The following is a 22,819-nucleotide window of genomic DNA, read 5'->3' on the forward strand; positions in this document are numbered from 1 at the left end:
TTATCAACTCTGTACTGATGTATAACACCAGTGTTTGAGTTATAATTGCGGAGGTCACATAAATAATTAATATGAAGTGTCGAGATAAATACCTTACTCAAAATTATGAGTTAAAAATCCGAAATTATGACATTATAAACTCAAAATCAAATAAACAAATTACAAAAAATAGAAATTATAAGATAAATACTATAATTATGAGATAAAAGAAACAATTATGAGACAAAGGTCAAAATTATTAGATTAAAAAAATGTAAAAATATGAGATAAAAGTAATTTCAAAACAACAAGTGACATTTTTTACATAAAAAGACCAAATTATGAGAAAAAACTTACAATATGAAAAATAAAATGATGAAATGAAAGTTACAATTATTGGATAATAGACGAAATCATCAAATAAAATGTAAAAACTCATTATTTGACTTTTTTTAATCACATAATTTTTACTTTTAATGTCATAATTGGTATGACAATCAGAAATCCTAGGTGCTGGGCGATAAATCGACATTATGGATTAATTCGAGTTTGTGATTTACGGAGATTTTTAATATTAAAAATCGGTTTTCTCTTTGACTTGCTCCGTCGCCGCTCCCCATGGGCTCCCGTAGTTCATAGTGGGCACCCATAGACATATATGGGCACCGCCCTGCCTCGCGCATGTACTTTCCACAGAGAAACAAACAAACAACAACAACATGGCAGCAAGCGAAGAGGTTGTCCCCAAAAGGCACAGTCTCGTCAGTAGTTTGGGTTTGTGGCGTCAGTCCTCGAACACACCACGGTCCGCTGCAAAGGTTGTTGTAACTAAAGGCAGCAGCACGACCTGTTTATTTCAGCATTTCAAACAGAAGCATGTAGCAGATCTGGACAAATGTTGTTCACTACGAGATGCACAAGACCGCGGCAGCCCACAAACACATGCTAAAAAGCAGACAACATAAACGGAATCATTATCATTGTATCCCGTATGACAAGAAATTATCCACATGCTGAAAACTTTCGACCCCAGGTGAGGCATGTCTCAAGCCAGAGGTAGTAGACAGGCTTGTCTTCCTGGTCACAAATGTGTAGAAAAAAATGAAAATACAGAAATGTCGAAACTAAAGACAGCAAGCACACACCTCATGTCCTGCACATCTACCAACATGTGATGTTTACTATGCAATGCAGTGCATGCATATGTTTAATTTTGTTTACATATCTTCAGGGATACAAACTACTTTTTGTATACAAAAAGCACCTTTCATTTATCTGAAAAAAAGAAAAAAAATGTGTTTAATGAAAGTTATGATCACACTTCATTAATCCCAATGGGGAAATGTATCTGTTTTTGTAATAGCATGCAATCTGACATGTTAAATTTATGTTTACAAAAGCATTCCATCAAAAAGGGACACTATATATTTTTTTTTAAGAGGAGGCACTTTTATTTATTTTTTCAAGTGAGTTTGAAGGTGCACTGTTTACAGTGGCAGGGCCATTTTGTTTACAGTAAAAGCAATACTTTCAATAATTTCTGTACTATTTGTGTAGGTTGGTTTTTTGAAGGACCAGATTTACAGACGAACTTGGTGGTGGCGAGCCCAGACCAGCGAGACTGTGGACGGTCGTGGACGCGGTGTGGCCTTCCGTAGGACCTGCCTACAGACAACGTTGGATTTGCTTGATTCATTCACTCTGATCCCAGATCAGAACACATAGACACTATTAAATTAGTAGCAGTAACCAACACTGAACACACTTCAGGACGCCAAGACACCAAAAACTGAACTGAAACTTTCATAAGTCCTAAGTCAAAGGAGCTTTTGAGTTGGAGAGTCTCACTCAGAGAGACTTATTCTTTTATTTTTGTTTATTATTTTTGAAGCGCTCTATTTTATTTTATTTTCATACAAACTGCAGTACTGTGAATGTTTTGCTTATTGCTGAAAAGGCAATAAGATTGTCAACTGTTCAGCCCAATACCTACTCCCTTGAGTTATTTAAGGTTTACTCCTATAGGACCTAGACAGATGCTAGTATCTCTTCTACCCCACCCAGTTAGGACTTGAGGTGCTACATGATATTTTCTATCATTTCTGCGCGGTTGCATCATTTATTTTCAAGATGAAGTTTGACGATATCCTGACAGAGTTGAATGGCATGGGGAGATTCCAATTAAGGATGATCCTGTTGATGTTAGCTGCTCGTATGACTTCGCCTTGTCACTATCTGCTGAATAATTTCATAGCGGTTGTTCCCTCTCACCACTGCGACATCACATCTCTGGATTATGGAGGTGTTTTAAGCAATTTATCACATGAAGAGAGGCTTATTGTCAGTATTCCAGTTCAGGAGGATGGGACTCTAAGCTCCTGTCAGATGTTTGCAGAGCCTCAGTATCATCTGCTGATAAACTCCTCCTACACCACTGACCTACCCACAGTGCCGTGTCAGAATGGATGGATGTACGATAACACCACGTCTAAGTCTACTCTGGCCACAGAGGTGAGTATAATTTATTTCCATTTACAATAAATTTAGCTATATCAATCCCAAGTTAACCACTTTATTCTTTACTTTTCTGTGTGTTGTCTGTGTTAACATCATAGTGGGATCTGGTTTGTGGTAAGAGAGGACTGAACAAAGCATCAGCAACTATCTTCTTCATTGGGGTCATGTTTGGAGCAACAGTATTTGGTTATCTGAGTGACAGGTATTCATGCCTTTAACTCTCAGATGTGGTTAAATTACGCTAATTTATTCTGATTGTATTTACAAAGAAAAGAGAGAAACTTGTACACGGAAATACATTTTTGTTATAGTATAACTGTTAATATTGTTTTAGTTAAGTCTCTGAGCTTTCCTTAAAAACTCATCTTACTATTACGATACTTACGTTGGTGTGCTTGTGGATAGAAGAGCTTAATTTGTCCAGTGTGCTCACCAAAGAAAGAAGCTAATCTAGTTCTTCTAGGTTGATGTACAGCGAAGTATAACTGTGTTGAGCTGCACAGACTGAACCTGAACATATTTCTAATCTTTACCCCAACCATAAAGTGAACCCTAACCCATGCTTTTAATATCTCATGAACAGACTACGTATTATTTTACACAGTGTAGACACTGTATAAGCAGGAATATATTGTTGAATATTATTATAAAGTGTCATTACACCTGCTTTTGAACGGGATGTTTTATCAAACTAAGTGTTTTTACACTTCTAATGGAGATTTGACCTATTCCATAGATTTATCTATAACTTGTCTTACAGGTTCGGCAGGAAAAAAGCACTTCTGGTGTCCTATGTGACAACCACCGTCTTTGGATTTACAAGTGCTTTCTCATCTAATTTCGTCATGTTTGCTGCCATGAGGTTCTTTACAGGATTGGGACTTTCTGGAATAAGTTTAATCACTGTGGCCCTTCGTAAGTTATATGTCTTGGTTTGTACCTTGAAAAAAATCAGAAAACAAGGAAAAAGACAAAGTAACATTGCAAACAAATATATAGCGAGTTAAAATAAATCCCCATTAGATGTGGGATTTTTGTATAACCTCAGAGTCACTACAGTCAGTACAAGCTATAACTTAGCATTATAAATAAAGTAAAAGTATAAATAAAGTGTTTATCTAAGTGTGTATGTTCCATAAGTATCGTCAGGTATGTTTGAATCAATTTTATTTATCATTATTGATGTTTTTTATAGGTATTGAATGGGTGGACATTAAGCATCGAAATGCAGTGGGCAATTTAGTGGGCATGGACTGGAGTATTTGTACTGCTCTACTCCCTGTTGTGGCCTATTTTGTGGATGACTGGAGGTACCTGGTGGCCACATTAACCTCCCCACTTTGTCTGGGCATTATTTGTTGGTGGTAAGTAAAAATAGATTTCCTGCCTTTCAGTTATTACAGTGTGAAGCTGCCCTGGCATCAGTCAGACATATTTACAGTGTTTAAAGAAGCTTCTTCTCATTAATAGTATGACTTCTAGTTTTAATGAGGCAGAGGTCTGACTCTGGATTTTCTATGAAAAATCACAGGTGGCTCCCTGAGTCAGCCAGATGGCTGATAAGTAATGGAAAGGCGGAGAGTGCTCATTTTTACCTGACCAAGTGTGCAAAAGTCAACGGCAGAGAGCAGTTCATGGCTGACCTAAATCCTGAGGTACAAACTTTACATAGTCTGATCATTTCTACTAGGTATTGATATCAACTTCCGCTTTGACCAAGGTTTCCTTTTTACTCTCCAGGCTCTGTCCAAAGAAATACCTGTAGAAAATGAAAACAGAAAATATTCCTATTTGGACCTTGTGAGGACCCCCAGAATGAGGAGACTGACTCTACTCACTGGCATTGTGTGGTATATACATTTCTTTTCTTTTTGGTTTTTAACAGCTGAGATTTTCACGTTCTGACAAATTAAATAATGTATAAACAGTCCACTGTCCATATTACAATGAAGTCAGACAGTATGATTATTTCACCTCAAGGTGTCCTGAAATTGAAATATCGCCACTCTATTATCATGTGATATTAACCTATGTACCCACAGCTGCCTTGCACAATGATTTAGAACAGAGGTTTAACTTTTGACAGTTGAAGTAATCTGTTACAAATACCTGCCAGCCAATCAGAAACTAGTATTTTTAGGGGCAGATGTGTAACTTCTCTCTTTTTGTTCATAGGTTTGCAGCGGCCTGTACGTATTACGGAATCAGCTTGAATATTGACGGCTTTGGTGTGAACATTTATCTCACACAGTTCATCTACGGCGCAATTGAAGTGCCAGCAAATGTCTTAGTCTTTTTCTGCTTTGACAAAATTGGCCGAAGATTAACTCAGGCTGGAACACTCGTCCTGACTGGACTGTGTATACTCTGCAACATGTTTATCCCTCAAGGTAAATGAGCATTAGTCAAGTGTGTCTCTAGCCACATTTCAACCGCAGGAACTTCCTCCAAAGACCTGGAACCACTCCGGTGCCCAGTGTCGTAATTAAAATCCAGGTACATTAATTTATTCCCCCTAAAAGTCCCTACACAGGGGGTATTATTTTGCAAAGTACAGGAACTTTCAGGGCTTGCAGCGCTCAACATTTCTGATTGGCCGTGTACTCGCAGCATTTTAATTCTATCGCCATCACTAAAAAATCTGCAGCTGCAAACCAGTTTATTTTTTGCTCATTGTGTTCATTTTGCTTTTACACATTAAAAAGTAAGTAAGGTGACTAATTTGCCAAAACTTTGCGGGTCTTTAGACCATGGTGGATGCGCAGATAACAATAGGATAAAAGAACCTTTCAGTTCCATGAAAAGTAGTTCCAGGTACTTTGGGTGGAAATGTTGCTTTTGAAACAGTAAGTGTATATTGAGACCACTTTAGCTACTACAACAACAATAGATCACAGCAACAAAGGACAAAGCTAAACTCTGAATAAAATGCTATACATTTGAATTTTCTAATTTCCTCAGTAAAAAGTAAGTAAGATAAAAACTACCATGGGGAGTTGCCATAGTTGTGCAAAGTCAAATTCTACACGTAGCAGCTTTAGATATATTAAAAGTTCAGGATAAAATGTCTTTTACAATTTTCTCTTTTTAGATAAGGGGCCATTTCAGATGGCTGTGGGAGCTTTGGGCAAAATGTTTGCAGAGGCAGCTTATACAGGTGTATTTCTGCACACAACAGAGCTTTACCCCACAGTAATGAGGTCAGTAAACCATCTAATATAGAGTTTAGATAAGTGAACACTGATCAGGGGCCTCATTTATAAAATGTGTCCAAGACTGGTGAACTTTGTATTAGCTTTATGAACATCGTCCAGCAGCGTCACACACCAAAGCTGCAGTTTTGGCTTTGTCTCGTACTATTTAGTCCCCCAAATGATACGTGCTGCCTGGTTTCAGTCTCTTCTAACATTACAGGGATCCTGTCTGGGACCATGGCTATTCCATTTCTGCTGGCATTAGATATGCAGATATCACAATGCAAGACAATAAAGTTAATTTGAGATTTATAGATCATAGGTGCGTAAGGTACAAGTTGGATTCCTAGAACCTGTTTAAGCAAGGTTAAGAACATGTTTTATAAAAGAGGCTCCGGGTCTTTAGACATGAGGAAGTTGCAGCCATGTCCTGGAGCTGATTGCCCCTAAATGTTACACATTTGTTGTGTTTTTTGGTTACACAGGCAAAATGGAATGGGTTTCTGCTACTTCTTGGCCCAAATCGGCACGGCTGTGTCTCCCATTATTAGCCTCCTTGAAGAAGTGTGGGGCCATTTACCAAGTACTATTTTCACCCTGTTGGCTTTTGCTGCGGGGCTGTCAATTTTGCTTCTCGGTGAGACACGAAACATCCATCTGCCAGAGACTATTGAGGATGTGGAACAGACGAGGTACTGGGCTTTGTTTTTGATTGCATCCAAACATTTAAATGAAAAATATGTTACAACAACAAAAAATGTTTTTTGTGTTTCAGAAGAAGCTCAATCTCCACACCTGAGGAGAAATCTCAACTCTGAATTTTGTCAAATTGCAATCACAAGGCTCATAAGTTATGTGCAGGGAATATAAGTGGTGATAATGTGTTTCGACAATGAAAGAATAAACAAGAGTTACATATCTGTATAACACTTTTCAACTAGAAGATGGATTTCCTGTCGAAAATACAGTGTGAATGCTGAAATGCCTGTTGCTGGAAATGCAGAAATTGCCTTGCACTGCCATACCAATAGCCATGATATGAACCACTGATCTTGCAGTCCTGTGTACATGAGCTTTATGCTCATATACCAATTGTCCACTGAGCAGGACAGCTATGTGTATGTCAGTATGTGTGTATAAAGTTGAATAAACATCATAATGTGTGAGTGATGTTGCCTTTCGTGGTTTTATTGTGATAGTACAAGAAAGAGTGACAGGAAGTGGAGAGAGAGACAGAGAGAGAGTTTGTGGATGACATGCAGTAAAGAGTTATAGGATGGATTCAAACCGCGGGCCACTGTGAAGAGGACACAGCCTCTGTACATGGGGGACATGCCCTGGCAATTAGTAGTGTCTGTCGAACCGGCAAAGAGAGTCAGCTGAGGGTCTGACATAGGACTTCTCCAGTTGTAGTAGTACCAGTAGCAGCAGCAGTAATACAAGTAATAGCAGAGGTATAATGACTATAGTAAAAGTAGTAGTAGCCGAATGCAGGATTGAAACCGCCACCTTGTGATCGTGTGTTTTCCATTCATTCTCTATGGTAAAATTCTGTTGAAAAAAAAATTATATTTTAGTACAAGAGGTATAAAAAGCACCTTTGTCCTAAAAAGGCTGAAAATTAGATATTTGAATGGTTTCATAGCAGAAAGCACGCAGGTCTTGAAACGTGCCAAAAAATGCGAAATATTAAGGAAGGTCGCCCACTTGACAATCCGATAGTGTGAACCGACTCAATACTTGCAGGTGACTTATTGTAAATTTCTTGTATCTTGGAAAACAATTCCTCTTTCTTATCGTGTTTTACAAGTAAGACTTGGTGTGTGATAATTAGAAGGGAAAAACATAGCAAGCAACTGTAGTGTCCTCACTTCAGCTTGAAATGTTTAAATTTCAACTACTGAAGCTTCCAAAAATAATGAAGAAGTATTATTAAAGGATGATTCAGTGATCTAATGTTCAGGCAGCAGTAAACACAGCCATCATCTGGAAGTCAGAGAAATGCATCCTATTGTTGACAGGTGTGGGTTTGATGTGCACAGGATCCACCTTTATTGCTTAAAGAAGACACTTAAGGTATATTGATGTGCTTAACTAGTACTCTGTGTAATTGAATGTGTTTTAAAACTGTGTTGATGTTGTCTGTCCTGCACTATGAGCGCACAAAGACAAGTTCTTACAAGTACAACAATGTTTATTGTAATGTCAATAGAGTTAACTCAAACAACCACTTCATGGCAGTCCATCAAATATTTCTCACAACAAAACACAAGATGTTAGTTTTTGAACCCTAAGACAATCATTTCTTCCTCATTGGTAACCAAATGTTAACTTGACAGGGGTTTTTTTGCACTGTAGTATAGTGGGCTCATTAGTAAATGATTTATTTTTTACAACAGGTCACAGTGATCTGAGAGCAGATGCAATCTCCTTTGTTAACCAGATGAACCAAATACATCATCTGTGTTAACCTGCAACCCATCCACTAGTAGCAAAAACGGTACAGGGGCGGAGACGTTATTTAGCTGGATATATATTTTAAAGTTAGAGTGTCTAGACGGCCATGATGGCTCTTAATTATCAGTAGCCTAACTGTGCTGTGTATTGATAAATCCATGGTGCTGAAGTAGCAGACAGATTTGTAATTGCCCCCTTTTCTTTCAGTCCTGACCTTCTGTCAGTTTTGTCTAAACTCTAATATGATCTGAACTACATGGTGCAAATGCTAAATTCTTTACTATAGCATTGCATATATACTCTATAGAGTACTGTCCTCTTCACTAGCAGAGTGACAAGTGGTGTAGTCACAGAAGAGTAAGCAGAGACACACTGTTGCCTGTAGCATTCCTATAATATTTCTACAATGATCCGTAGCATCCCTGCTGCTGAAAATACATCCCCAGAGCAAAACACCCCTGTAACAAAACATGACTACAGATCGGTGGTTAGAGTTAATATTAAGCTGGCTTACAGTTTGGGTCATACCCCTGTTATAAATCAACAAATAACCTACTGCTTATTAGACTACAAATGCACATATTCAGTGTATAACAGCTTATCAGCACAGAAGTGGCTCCTTTTCATCTGTAGTGGGAAATACTGAACATGAGACAGTGACTGACAGTCTACATCACCTCAGGTTTCAATGCAATGTGGGACACAAAACTCTGGTTTCTATATGGACATGGGTAAGGAGTTTTTCTGAACGAGTTGGTTAAGGTTGTTTTCTTGTTTCTTATGTTACCACCCCCCCTTTTAATCTTGGCTTGAAGCCACAGAAGGTACTTGTGTCGAGAGTGGCGAATGGTGAATGGTCTCGTCCACTATCCAGCCGAGGCCAGTTCATCCCCAACGATCCTTTATTATTCAGGCTTCATTTACACCAAATCCAGCGGTGCTGCGCAAACGCAGATTTCCTTATTGATTTTAATGAGGGCAGTCTGTTTTGGCTGCGGCGGTGCGGGTCGCAGGGGGCTCCGCGAAAAATGAAAAAAAAAAAAAGTTGAATCCGACTCAACTTTTGGGGAAACGCAGCCTGACGTCACATTGAGGTGGATAATTACATACATGATGTAATTTATGTAAGGATACTACAGAACAGACATTCTGTGTAGCCTTTAGTTTCACTTTCACTGGGGTTGGTCTCGTGCCCCAGTTTAACACACAGTAGTGATCTGCCTCCCATCCTGGTTGTTTACTGTAATTTTTAATCTGTTGATGAGGGATAGCAATCACTAGTACATCCCAAATGGGTTGTCCCATTCGGTGGGTGGAGCTGTGGCTGAAAACTAGGGTGCCAACATTGAATATGCAGTCTGCTGCAGCTGTACCCTACTCTGCAGACAGGAGACAGAGCAAGCCCTGGGAGAAAAATGCACAAAATAATCTTCAAACCTTGATTAATCAATTATATCAGTGCTAATAAATTACTTCTCTACGAGGGACCGAGCTGTGAACGTGAAGGAGATAACTTCTGTCGAGTTATTTTTGCCTTTGGAAACTCTGGTGAGTTGAATCAATGTTCCTCTGTTGTTTTGCTTGATACTGTGAGAAGAAACCAGATCATTCATGCTGCTGAAGTTCAGATACACTTAACAACAACAAAAAAAAACAGTTGGAGTAATGAGAAGCTTGTCTGATGTTTCCAGTGTACTTTGGTGCATTTTGTAGTGAATGCTGATCGCTAAGATAATTGCTAGTTCTGGTCAGGGGCCAATGCATTGTTCAATTCGGAGCGGAGGTCAACGTGGGCGGGGCCAAACAGTTAACTCCGCCCACGTTCTCCACGCTCGCCCGTCTTCTTGTACTTCCGCTTCTGAACGTGACTCGACTCGTTCTCATGCGCCACCTGGTGGCGGAGCCCATCCAGCACATTCACAAACACCAATACTACATCAAGTACCTAACTATGAACACAGCGGCCCAAAAACATACTATACCACAACATTTGAAATATAAACATTGCCTCGATATAAAGGAATAAGGATGCAATTTCACACTGCCCTGCTAGGTGAATTTAATTAACTACACAAAGAGAATTTACTGTAAGTCAATCTTGGTGTTGTGTTGGTGTTGTTATTTGTTATGTTATGTCCAAATGTTTGGACAGATGCTTTGGCAACATTGTTGTTAAACTTTTTAAACATTTTTGACATAAAAAGTCCAAATTATGAGAAAAAACTTAAAATATGAAAAATAAAATGATGAAATGAAAGTTACAATTATTGGATAAGAGTCGAAATCATCAAATAAAATGTCAAAATTTTACTCATTATTTGACTTTTTTTAATCACATAATTTTTACTTTTAATGTCATGATTGGCATGACAATTAGAAATCCATAAAATAAAGATTATGCATTTAGTTTCATAATTGTAGACATAATTGTAAGGGTTAAGAAATGGCCATCGGCATAAACAATATACATTAAGAGCCATAATTTTTTAGCAAATAGCCTAGAACAAGTCTAATGAAGCCACTTTGAAATTAAAGGTTGAATTAGAAGATAACTGGACTGTATGTAGACCTTGGCTTAACATTATTATATTAATCAAGTTGGCAAATTTCTCCAAATAAGATTGCCTTATTTCAAGCGATTGGATATCTTAACTAACGTGTCAATAGTCAATAATGCAAAAATCGGGTGCAGTAGCATAAACTAATGTAAAAATAAACGTAACCACTGCGCTAAAAATTGCATAATGAAGCATAATGAAATGGTTTGTAGTATAACTACATGGGGATTTAGCTTATTCTGGTTGTAAAATGCACATGTTAAGTGAATTTGTAATAATAATTCAATTCATAGTCGTGTTCTAAGTGTAAAGTATTACAAATGTGTATATAAAGAGTTAAAAAGGAGGAATTTTATGATTAAAAGAGGTGTAAAAAGATAAATAATTCATTTGTTTGCTAAAATACCTTAACATATGGTTACTCATGGCAAGTAATTCATTTTTGTTGCTAAAACAGTTACTGTTGTGATACATTGCAATTTAGATAGATAGATAGATAGATAGATAGATAGATAGATAGATAGATAGATAGATAGATAGATAGATAACTTTATTAATCCCCAATGGGAAATTAGGTTACCATATCAGCTGGTACATTCAAGTACAAATACAGTACAAGTGTAGAATAAGAAGCAATAAAGTACTATATACAATATACAAAAAACAATAAAATGCTTGGGTAGTTATAGAATAAAATAAAATACTGAGGTAAATAATTTAAAATAAAATAAGATAATATGCTGAGGTATTGAGGAGTAAAGTGGAACATAAGGTGCAAGAGAATAAGGTGCAGTTTTATATACAGTAATAATAATTTAATAATTTTCCTGTGCCATTCCTTAAGGCAGCGGGGTTGAAGGAGTCTGTTGCTGAAGCTGCTCTTGAGCTTGTCCAGAGTTTTGTGGAGGGGGTGAGAGACATTGTCCATGATAGCCAGCAGTTTTGCCAGCATCCTGTCCTCCGCCACCTCCTCCAGGGTGACAAGCTTAGAGCCAACAACAGACCCTGCCTTCTTTATGAGTTTGTTCAGTCTGTTAGCATCCTTCGTTTTGATGCCCGCACCCCAGGACACCACAGCGAAGAACATGGTGCTCGCAACAACAGACTGATAAAACATCTGGAGCATCCTGTTGCAGACATTAAAGGACCTGAGCCTCCTCAGGAGTAAAGCCGGCTCAGGCCCTTTTTGTAGACTGCCTCCGTGTTTGAAGACCACTCCAGTTTATTGTCCAGCACCACACCCAGATATTTGTATGAGTCCACAATGTCAACATCAGTCCCACCGATGCAGACTGGAGAGGGCGGGGGCTTGTTCCTCCTGAAGTCCAACACCATCTCTTTTTCGTCTTCGCCACGTTCAGCTGCAGGTGGTTCTCCCCACACCACTTAACAAAATTGCCGACCAGGTCCCTGTACTCACCCTCCCTCCCACCTTCTACACGCCCCACAATGGCCGTGTCATTAGAGAATTTCTGCAGATGACACGACTCAGTGCGGCACTTAAAGTCTGCAGTGTAGGTGGTGAAGAGGAAGGGAGACAGCACAGTTCCCTGGGGGGTGCCGATGTTGCCTATCAGACGGTCAGACACACAGTTCTGTAATCTCACAAACTGCGGTCTGCCCGTCAGATAGTCATTGACCCATGTGACGAGGGGAGAATCCACCTGCATGTTCTCCAGTTTGGCCTTCAGCAGCCTGGGCTGGATGGTGTTGAAGGCGCTGGAGAAGTTGAAGAACATGACGCGGACAGTGGTGTTGGGTCTATCCAGGGAGGAGTAGGCTTCCTGCAGCAGGTATATGATTGCATCATCTACCCCAACATGGGGCTGATATGCAAACTGTAGGGGGTCCTGTGACTATGGGTCTAAGGTGTGCTAGAACCAGCCTCTCCATGACTTTCATAATATAAGAGGTCAGTGCGATCGGCCTGTTATCATCCAGTGCAACAGGACATCCTTTTTTGGGCACTGGGACGAGGCAGGGTGTTTTCCACAGCACTGGCACTCTCTGAAGGTGGAGGCTCAGGTTGAAGAGGTGCTTGAGAACTCCGCAGAGCTGGCTGGCACAGGCCTTCAGCATGCGAGGGCTGATGCAGTCCGGTCTGGCAGCTTTCCTCTCCTTGAGCCTCTCCAGCTCTCTCTTCACCTGGCTGGTTGTGATGTTATGTCCGGTCTGGGGGGTAGGGTGTGTGGCAGGGTCTGTGGTGGGTGGCAGCAGGGGGGTGAGGGGTGGTGCAGCATGGTGTCTGCTGCAGGAGTTGGTAGGGGCAGTGGGGGGTGTGCAAGTGTCCTGGGGGAGGGGGGTGTGAGAGAGTCTGTGGTGGGTGACAGCAGGGGGGTGGGGGGAGGGTGGAGGGAGGTGGTGATAGCTGGTGTCTGCTGCGGGGGTTGGTGTGGGGCTGTGTCCTGCAGTGGTTGCTCAGAGGAGCAGCAGGGGGGCTGCTGGGGGTGGGGGAGCTAGAGTCAAACCTACTGAAAAACTGGTTGAAAATCTACTTCCGGGCGAGCGCTTCCAGTTCGTCCATCTTATTTGCCAGGGACCTCACATTTCCCGTAATAACTGCGGGGATGCAGGGTTTAAACTTCCTACTCTTCCTTCTCCGTTTAACACCCACTTTGCAGCCTCGCCGTCTCCTTCTTAGCTCCTCCGGTATTGTGGGTCTCTCCCCGGCAAAGAGGGTTGCAGGCTTCAGAGCAATCAGCTGGTCACGGTTGTAAACAATGCCGGCTGTATTGCAGGCCTGGCTTCCAGTCATCAGGAGAGACCCAAGTACGAGAAAAGTTAAAAGGAGATGTCCAAACCGATGAAAAAGCATCTTGATGTGTGGATAATGTAAAAATCCACAGCGCAGTGTGAAGTTATGAAAGAAAAACAAGCTAAAAACACAATAAAAACTTAATAACAACTACGAAGTACCGGGAGCTGCTACGATAGGCTGCCACTAGCACGGCGCCATCTTGGATGGTAATTTTATTTCATTGCACTAGAAGTATATCGTTAGTTTTTGGTTGTACATTGTAAGATACACTAAATGGAGAAAGAAGTTAATGAGAACTTACAATTCTGTACTATTTGTGTAGGTTGGTTTTTTGAAGAACCAGATTTACAGACGAACTTGGTGGTGGCGAGCCCAGACCAGCGAGACTGTGGACGGTCGTGGACGCGGTGTGGCCTTCCGTAGGACCTGCCTACAGACAACGTTGGATTTGCTTGATTCATTCACTCTGATCCCAGATCAGAACACATAGACACTATTAAATTAGTAGCAGTAACCAACACTGAACACACTTCAGGACACCAAGACACCAAGAACTGAACTGAAACTTTCATAAGTCCTAAGTCAAAGGAGCTTTTGAGTTGGAGAGTCTCACTCAGAGAGACTTATTCTTTTATTTTTGTTTATTATTTTTGAAGCGCTCTATTTTATTTTATTTTCATACAAACTGCAGTACTGTGAATGTTTTGCTTATTGCTGAAAAGGCAATAAGATTGTCAACTGTTCAGCCCAATACCTACTCCCTTGAGTTATTTAAGGTTTACTCCTATAGGACCTAGACAGATGCTAGTATCTCTTCTACCCCACCCAGTTAGGACTTGAGGTGCTACATGATATTTTCTATCATTTCTGCGCGGTTGCATCATTTATTTTCAAGATGAAGTTTGACGATATCCTGACAGAGGTGAATGGCTTTGGGAGATTCCAATTAAGGACGATCCTGTTGATGTTAGCTGCTCGTATGACTTTGCCTTGTCACTATCTGCTGAATAATTTCATAGCAGCCGTTCCCTCTCACCACTGCGACATCACCTCTCTGGATTATGGAGGTGTTTTAAGCAATTTATCACATGAAGAGAGGCTTATTGTCAGTATTCCAGTTCAGGAGGATGGGACTCTAAGCTCCTGTCAGATGTTTGCAGAGCCTCAGTATCATCTGCTGATAAACTCCTCCTACACCACTGACCTACCCACAGTGCCGTGTCAGAATGGATGGATGTACGATAACACCACGTCTAAGTCTACTCTGGCCACAGAGGTGAGTATAATTTATTTCCATTTACAATAAATTTAGCTATATCAATCCCAAGTTAACCACTTTATTCTTTACTTTTCTGTGTGTTGTCTGTGTTTACATCATAGTGGGATCTGGTTTGTGGTAAGAGAGGACTGAACAAAGCATCAGCAACTATCTTCTTCATTGGGGTCATGTTTGGAGCAACAGTATTTGGTTATCTGAGTGACAGGTATTCATGCCTTTAACTCTCAGATGTGGTTAAATTACGCTAATTTATTCTGATTGTATTTACAAAGAAAAGAGAGAAACTTGTACACGGAAATACATTTTTGTTATAGTATAACTGTTAATATTGTTTTAGTTAAGTCTCTGAGCTTTCCTTAAAAACTCATCTTACTATTACGATACTTACGTTGGTGTGCTTGTGGATAGAAGAGCTTAATTTGTCCAGTGTGCTCACCAAAGAAAGAAGCTAATCTAGTTCTTCTAGGTTGATGTACAGCGAAGTATAACTGTGTTGAGCTGCACAGACTGAACCTGAACATATTTCTAATCTTTACCCCAACCATAAAGTGAACCCTAACCCATGCTTTTAATATCTCATGAACAGACTACGTATTATTTTACACAGTGTAGACACTGTATAAGCAGGAATATATTGTTGAATATTATTATAAAGTGTCATTACACCTGCTTTTGAATGGGATGTTTTATCAAACTAAGTGTTTTTACACTTCTAATGGAGATTTGACCTATTCCATAGATTTATCTATAACTTGTCTTACAGGTTCGGCAGGAAAAAAGCACTTCTGGTGTCCTATGTGACAACCACCGTCTTTGGATTTACAAGTGCTTTCTCATCTAATTTCGTCATGTTTGCTGCCATGAGGTTCTTTACAGGATTGGGACTTTCTGGAATAAGTTTAATCACTGTGGCCCTTCGTAAGTTATATGTCTTGGTTTGTACCTTGAAAAAAATCAGAAAACAAGGAAAAAGACAAAGTAACATTGCAAACAAATATATAGCGAGTTAAAATAAATCCCCATTAGATGTGGGATTTTTGTATAACCTCAGAGTCACTACAGTCAGTACAAGCTATAACTTAGCATTATAAATAAAGTAAAAGTATAAATAAAGTGTTTATCTAAGTGTGTATGTTCCATAAGTATCGTCAGGTATGTTTGAATCAATTTTATTTATCATTATTGATGTTTTTTATAGGTATTGAATGGGTGGACATTAAGCATCGAAATGCAGTGGGCAATTTAGTGGGCATGGACTGGAGTATTTGTACTGCTCTACTCCCTGTTGTGGCCTATTTTGTGGATGACTGGAGGTACCTGGTGGCCACATTAACCTCCCCACTTTGTCTGGGCATTATTTGTTGGTGGTAAGTAAAAATAGATTTCCTGCCTTTCAGTTATTACAGTGTGAAGCTGCCCTGGCATCAGTCAGACATATTTACAGTGTTTAAAGAAGCTTCTTCTCATTAATAGTATGACTTCTAGTTTTAATGAGGCAGAGGTCTGACTCTGGATTTTCTATGAAAAATCACAGGTGGCTCCCTGAGTCAGCCAGATGGCTGATAAGTAACGGAAAGGCGGAGAGTGCTCATTTTTACCTGACCAAGTGTGCAAAAGTCAACGGCAGAGAGCAGTTCATGGCTGACCTAAATCCTGAGGTACAAACTTTACATAGTCTGATCATTTCTACTAGGTATTGATATCAACTTCCGCTTTGACCAAGGTTTCCTTTTTACTCTCCAGGCTCTGTCCAAAGAAATACCTGTAGAAAATGAAAACAGAAAATATTCCTATTTGGACCTTGTGAGGACCCCCAGAATGAGGAGACTGACTCTACTCACTGGCATTGTGTGGTATATACATTTCTTTTCTTTTTGGTTTTTAACAGCTGAGATTTTCACGTTCTGACAAATTAAATAATGTATAAACAGTCCACTGTCCGTATTACAATGAAGTCAGACAGTATGATTATTTCACCTCAAGGTGTCCTGAAATTGAAATATCGCCACTCTATTATCATGTGATATTAACCCACGTACCCACAGCTGCCTTGCACAATGATTTAGAACAGAGGTTTAACTTTTGACAGTTGAAGTAATCTGTTACAAATACCTGCCAGCCAATCAGAAACTAGTATTTTTAGGGGCAGATGTGTAACTTCTCTCTTTTTGTTCATAGGTTTGCAGCGGCCTGTACGTATTACGGAATCAGCTTGAATATTGACGGCTTTGGTGTGAACATTTATCTCACACAGTTCATCTACGGCGCAATTGAAGTGCCAGCAAATGTCTTAGTCTTTTTCTGCTTTGACAAAATTGGCCGAAGATTAACTCAGGCTGGAACACTCGTCCTGACTGGACTGTGTATACTCTGCAACATGTTTATCCCTCAAGGTAAATGAGCATTAGTCAAGTGTGTCTCTAGCCACATTTCAACCGCAGGAACTTCCTCCAAAGACCTGGAACCACTCCGGTGCCCAGTGTCGTAATTAAAATCCAGGTACATTAATTTATTCCCCCTAAAAGTCCCTACACAGGGGGTATTATTTTGCAAAGTACAGGAACTTTCAGGGCTTGCAGCGCTCAACATTTCTGATTGGCCGTGTACTCGCAGCATTTTAATTCTATCGCCATCACTAAAAAATCTGCAGCTGCAAACCAGTTTATTTTTTGCTCATTGTGTTCATTTTGCTTTTACACATTAAAAAGTAAGTAAGGTGACTAATTTGCCAAAACTTTGCGGGTCTTTAGACCATGGTGGATGCGCAGATAACAATAGGATAAAAGAACCTTTCAGTTCCATGAAAAGTAGTTCCAGGTACTTTGGGTGGAAATGTTGCTTTTGAAACAGTAAGTGTATATTGAGACCACTTTAGCTACTACAACAACAATAGATCACAGCAACAAAGGACAAAGCTAAACTCTGAATAAAATGCTATACATTTGAATTTTCTAATTTCCTCAGTAAAAAGTAAGTAAGATAAAAACTACCATGGGGAGTTGCCATAGTTGTGCAAAGTCAAATTCTACACGTAGCAGCTTTAGATATATTAAAAGTTCAGGATAAAATGTCTTTTACAATTTTCTCTTTTTAGATAAGGGGCCATTTCAGATGGCTGTGGGAGCTTTGGGCAAAATGTTTGCAGAGGCAGCTTATACAGGTGTATTTCTGCACACAACAGAGCTTTACCCCACAGTAATGAGGTCAGTAAACCATCTAATATAGAGTTTAGATAAGTGAACACTGATCAGGGGCCTCATTTATAAAATGTGTCCAAGACTGGTGAACTTTGTATTAGCTTTATGAACATCGTCCAGCAGCGTCACACACCAAAGCTGCAGTTTTGGCTTTGTCTCGTACTATTTAGTCCCCCAAATGATACGTGCTGCCTGGTTTCAGTCTCTTCTAACATTACAGGGATCCTGTCTGGGACCATGGCTATTCCATTTCTGCTGGCATTAGATATGCAGATATCACAATGCAAGACAATAAAGTTAATTTGAGATTTATAGATCATAGGTGCGTAAGGTACAAGTTGGATTCCTAGAACCTGTTTAAGCAAGGTTAAGAACATGTTTTATAAAAGAGGCTCCGGGTCTTTAGACATGAGGAAGTTGCAGCCATGTCCTGGAGCTGATTGCCCCTAAATGTTACACATTTGTTGTGTTTTTTGGTTACACAGGCAAAATGGAATGGGTTTCTGCTACTTCTTGGCCCAAATCGGCACGGCTGTGTCTCCCATTATTAGCCTCCTTGAAGAAGTGTGGGGCCATTTACCAAGTACTATTTTCACCCTGTTGGCTTTTGCTGCGGGGCTGTCAATTTTGCTTCTCGGTGAGACACGAAACATCCATCTGCCAGAGACTATTGAGGATGTGGAACAGACGAGGTACTGGGCTTTGTTTTTGATTGCATCCAAACATTTAAATGAAAAATATGTTACAACAACAAAAAATGTTTTTTGTGTTTCAGAAGAAGCTCAATCTCCACACCTGAGGAGAAATCTCAACTCTGAATTTTGTCAAATTGCAATCACAAGGCTCATAAGTTATGTGCAGGGAATATAAGTGGTGATAATGTGTTTCGACAATGAAAGAATAAACAAGAGTTACATATCTGTATAACACTTTTCAACTAGAAGATGGATTTCCTGTCGAAAATACAGTGTGAATGCTGAAATGCCTGTTGCTGGAAATGCAGAAATTGCCTTGCACTGCCATACCAATAGCCATGATATGAACCACTGATCTTGCAGTCCTGTGTACATGAGCTTTATGCTCATATACCAATTGTCCACTGAGCAGGACAGCTATGTGTATGTCAGTATGTGTGTATAAAGTTGAATAAACATCATAATGTGTGAGTGATGTTGCCTTTCGTGGTTTTATTGTGATAGGACAAGAAAGAGTGACAGGAAGTGGAGAGAGAGACAGAGAGAGAGTTTGTGGATGACATGCAGTAAAGAGTTATAGGATGGATTCAAACCGCGGGCCACTGTGAAGAGGACACAGCCTCTGTACATGGGGGACATGCCCTGGCAATTAGTAGTGTCTGTCGAACCGGCAAAGAGAGTCAGCTGAGGGTCTGACATAGGACTTCTCCAGTTGTAGTAGTACCAGTAGCAGCAGCAGTAATACAAGTAATAACAGAGGTATAATGACTATAGTAAAAGTAGTAGTAGCCGAATGCAGGATTGAAACCGCCACCTTGTGATCGTGTGTTTTCCATTCATTCTCTATGGTAAAATTCTGTTGAAAAAAAAATTATATTTTAGTACAAGAGGTATAAAAAGCACCTTTGTCCTAAAAAGGCTGAAAATTAGATATTTGAATGGTTTCATAGCAGAAAGCACGCAGGTCTTGAAACGTGCCAAAAAATGCGAAATATTAAGGAAGGTCGCCCACTTGACAATCCGATAGTGTGAACCGACTCAATACTTGCAGGTGACTTATTGTAAATTTCTTGTATCTTGGAAAACAATTCCTCTTTCTTATCGTGTTTTACAAGTAAGACTTGGTGTGTGATAATTAGAAGGGAAAAACATAGCAAGCAACTGTAGTGTCCTCACTTCAGCTTGAAATGTTTAAATTTCAACTACTGAAGCTTCCAAAAATAATGAAGAAGTATTATTAAAGGATGATTCAGTGATCTAATGTTCAGGCAGCAGTAAACACAGCCATCATCTGGAAGTCAGAGAAATGCATCCTATTGTTGACAGGTGTGGGTTTGATGTGCACAGGATCCACCTTTATTGCTTAAAGAAGACACTTAAGGTATATTGATGTGCTTAACTAGTACTCTGTGTAATTGAATGTGTTTTATTAACTGTGTTGATGTTGTCTGTCCTGCACTATGAGCGCACAAAGACAAGTTCTTACAAGTACAACAATGTTTATTGTAATGTCAATAGAGTTAACTCAAACAACCACTTCATGGCAGTCCATCAAATATTTCTCACAACAAAACACAAGATGTTAGTTTTTGAACCCTAAGACAATCATTTCTTCCTCATTGGTAACCAAATGTTAACTTGACAGGGGTTTTTTTGCACTGTAGTATAGTGGGCTCATTAGTAAATGATTTATTTTTTACAACAGGTCACAGTGATCTGAGAGCAGATGCAATCTCCTTTGTTAACCAGATGAACCAAATACATCATCTGTGTTAACCTGCAACCCATCCACTAGTAGCAAAAACGGTACAGGGGCGGAGACGTTATTTAGCTGGATATATATTTTAAAGTTAGAGTGTCTAGACGGCCATGATGGCTCTTAATTATCAGTAGCCTAACTGTGCTGTGTATTGATAAATCCATGGTGCTGAAGTAGCAGACAGATTTGTAATTGCCCCCTTTTCTTTCAGTCCTGACCTTCTGTCAGTTTTGTCTAAACTCTAATATGATCTGAACTACATGGTGCAAATGCTAAATTCTTTACTATAGCATTGCATATATACTCTATAGAGTACTGTCCTCTTCACTAGCAGAGTGACAAGTGGTGTAGTCACAGAAGAGTAAGTAGAGACACACTGTTGCCTGTAGCATTCCTATAATATTTCTACAATGATCCGTAGCATCCCTGCTGCTGAAAATACATCCCCAGAGCAAAACACCCCTGTAACAAAACATGACTACAGATCGGTGGTTAGAGTTAATATTAAGCTGGCTTACAGTTTGGGTCATACCCCTGTTATAAATCAACAAATAACCTACTGCTTATTAGACTACAAATGCACATATTCAGTGTATAACAGCTTATCAGCACAGAAGTGGCTCCTTTTCATCTGTAGTGAGAAATACTGAACATGAGACAGTGACTGACAGTCTTTACATCACCTCAGGCTTTACAGCAATGTGGGACACAAAACTCTGGTTTCTATATGGACATGGGTAAGGAGTTTTTCTGAACGAGTTGGTTAAGGTTGTTTTCTTGTTTCTTATGTTACCACCCCCCCTTTTAATCTTGGCTTGAAGCCACAGAAGGTACTTGTGTCGAGAGTGGCGAATGGTGAATGGTCTCGTCCACTATCCAGCCGAGGCCAGTTCATCCCCAACGATCCTTTATTATTCAGGCTTCATTTACACCAAATCCGGCGGTGCTGCGCAAACGCAGATTTCCTTATTGATTTTAATGAGGGCAGTCTGTTTTGGCTGCGGCGGTGCGGGTCGCAGGGGGCTCCGCGAAAAATGAAAAAAAAAAAAGTTGAATCCGACTCAACTTTTGGGGAAACGCAGCCTGACGTCACCTTGAGGTGGATAATTACATACATGATGTAATTTATGTAAGGATACTACAGAACAGACATTCTGTGTAGCCTTTAGTTTCACTTTCACTGGGGTTGGTCTCGTGCCCCAGTTTAACACACAGTAGTGATCTGCCTCCCATCCTGGTTGTTTACTGTAATTTTTAATCTGTTGATGAGGGATAGCAATCACTAGTACATCCCAAATGGGTTGTCCCATTCGGTGGGTGGAGCTGTGGCCGAAAACTAGGGTGCCAACATTGAATATGCAGTCTGCTGCAGCTGTACCCTACTCTGCAGACAGGAGACAGAGCAAGCCCTGGGAGAAAAATGCACAAAATAATCTTCAAACCTTGATTAATCAATTATATCAGTGCTAATAAATTACTTCTCTATGAGGGACCGAGCTGTGAGATAACTTCTGTCGAGTTATTTTTGCCTTTGGAAACTCTGGTGAGTTGAATCAATGTTCCTCTGTTGTTTTGCTTGGTACTGTGAGAAGAAACCAGATCATTCATGCTGCTGAAGTTCAGATACACAAAAAACAGTTGGAGTAATGAGAAGGTTGTCTGATGTTTCCAGTGTACTTTGGTGCATTTTGTAGTGAATGCTGATCGCTAAGATAATTGCTAGTTCTGGTCAGGGGCCAATGCATTGTTCAATTCGGAGCGGAGGTCAACGTGGGCGGGGCCAAACAGTTAACTCCGCCCACGTTCTTCACGCTCGCCCGTCTTCTTGTACTTCCGCTTCTGAACGTGACTCGACTTGTTCTCATGCGCCACCTGGTGGCGGAGCCCATCCAGCACATTCACAAACACCAATACTACATCAAGTACCTAACTATGAACACAGCGGCCTAAAAACATATCATAACATATCATAACATATTATAACATATTATACCACAACATTTGAAATATAAACATTGCCTCGATATAAAGGAATAAGGATGCAATTTCACACTGCCCTGCTAGGTGAATTTAATTAACTACACAAAGAGAATTTACTGTATATAATTTATGTAAATCAATCTTGGTGTTGTGTTCGTGTTGTTATTTGTTATGTTATGTCCGAATGTTTGGACAGATGCTTTGGCAACATTGTTGTTAAACTTTCATGCCAATAAAGCCCCTTTGAATTTGAATTTGAATTTGAATTTGAGAAAGCTGAAACTTAAGTCAGATGTATAAAGTGCCATTGTTTTATCAACTCTGTACTGATGTGCAACACCAGCGATTGGGTTATAATTGTAGGGGTCTCTAAAATAATTAGTATTAAGGGTCGAGATAAATACCTTACTCGAAATTATTAGTTAAAAAGCCGAAATTATGACATT

General features: G+C 39.8%; 2 protein-coding genes across 2 annotated transcripts; both read left to right on the plus strand.

The window, feature by feature from the left end:
* Positions 1–662: 662 nt before the first annotated feature.
* Positions 663–6,856, plus strand: LOC140993840 (solute carrier family 22 member 7-like). Its single transcript, XM_073463394.1, has 11 exons — positions 663–1,012; positions 1,537–2,490; positions 2,595–2,698; positions 3,257–3,411; positions 3,692–3,860; positions 4,028–4,151; positions 4,237–4,346; positions 4,672–4,886; positions 5,588–5,696; positions 6,176–6,382; positions 6,466–6,856. The coding sequence occupies exons 2-11, from the start codon at positions 2,110–2,112 to the stop codon at positions 6,506–6,508; spliced, it is 1,617 nt and encodes a 538-aa protein (XP_073319495.1). The 5' UTR covers positions 663–1,012; positions 1,537–2,109; the 3' UTR covers positions 6,509–6,856.
* A 7,499-nt stretch (positions 6,857–14,355) lies between these two features.
* On the plus strand, positions 14,356–19,105 carry LOC140998783 (solute carrier family 22 member 7-like). Its single transcript, XM_073469166.1, has 10 exons — positions 14,356–14,739; positions 14,844–14,947; positions 15,506–15,660; positions 15,941–16,109; positions 16,277–16,400; positions 16,486–16,595; positions 16,921–17,135; positions 17,837–17,945; positions 18,425–18,631; positions 18,715–19,105. The coding sequence occupies exons 1-10, from the start codon at positions 14,359–14,361 to the stop codon at positions 18,755–18,757; spliced, it is 1,617 nt and encodes a 538-aa protein (XP_073325267.1). The 5' UTR covers positions 14,356–14,358; the 3' UTR covers positions 18,758–19,105.
* The last annotated feature ends 3,714 nt before the right edge of the window (positions 19,106–22,819 follow it).

Source organism: Pagrus major, chromosome 1 (genome assembly GCF_040436345.1).
Source record: "Pagrus major chromosome 1, Pma_NU_1.0".
Lineage (NCBI taxonomy): Eukaryota > Metazoa > Chordata > Actinopteri > Spariformes > Sparidae > Pagrus > Pagrus major.

Coding starts and splice junctions, on each gene's coding strand:
- LOC140998783 (XM_073469166.1), top strand. CDS start 14,359: ATGAAGTTTGACGATATCCTGACAGAGGTGAATGGCTTTGGGAGATTC. Junction 16,110..16,276: donor CTGGGCATTATTTGTTGGTG/GTAAGTAAAAAT, acceptor GAAAAATCACAG/GTGGCTCCCTGAGTCAGCCA. Junction 17,946..18,424: donor CTTTACCCCACAGTAATGAG/GTCAGTAAACCA, acceptor TTGGTTACACAG/GCAAAATGGAATGGGTTTCT.
- LOC140993840 (XM_073463394.1), top strand. CDS start 2,110: ATGAAGTTTGACGATATCCTGACAGAGTTGAATGGCATGGGGAGATTC. Junction 4,887..5,587: donor CAACATGTTTATCCCTCAAG/GTAAATGAGCAT, acceptor TTCTCTTTTTAG/ATAAGGGGCCATTTCAGATG. Junction 5,697..6,175: donor CTTTACCCCACAGTAATGAG/GTCAGTAAACCA, acceptor TTGGTTACACAG/GCAAAATGGAATGGGTTTCT.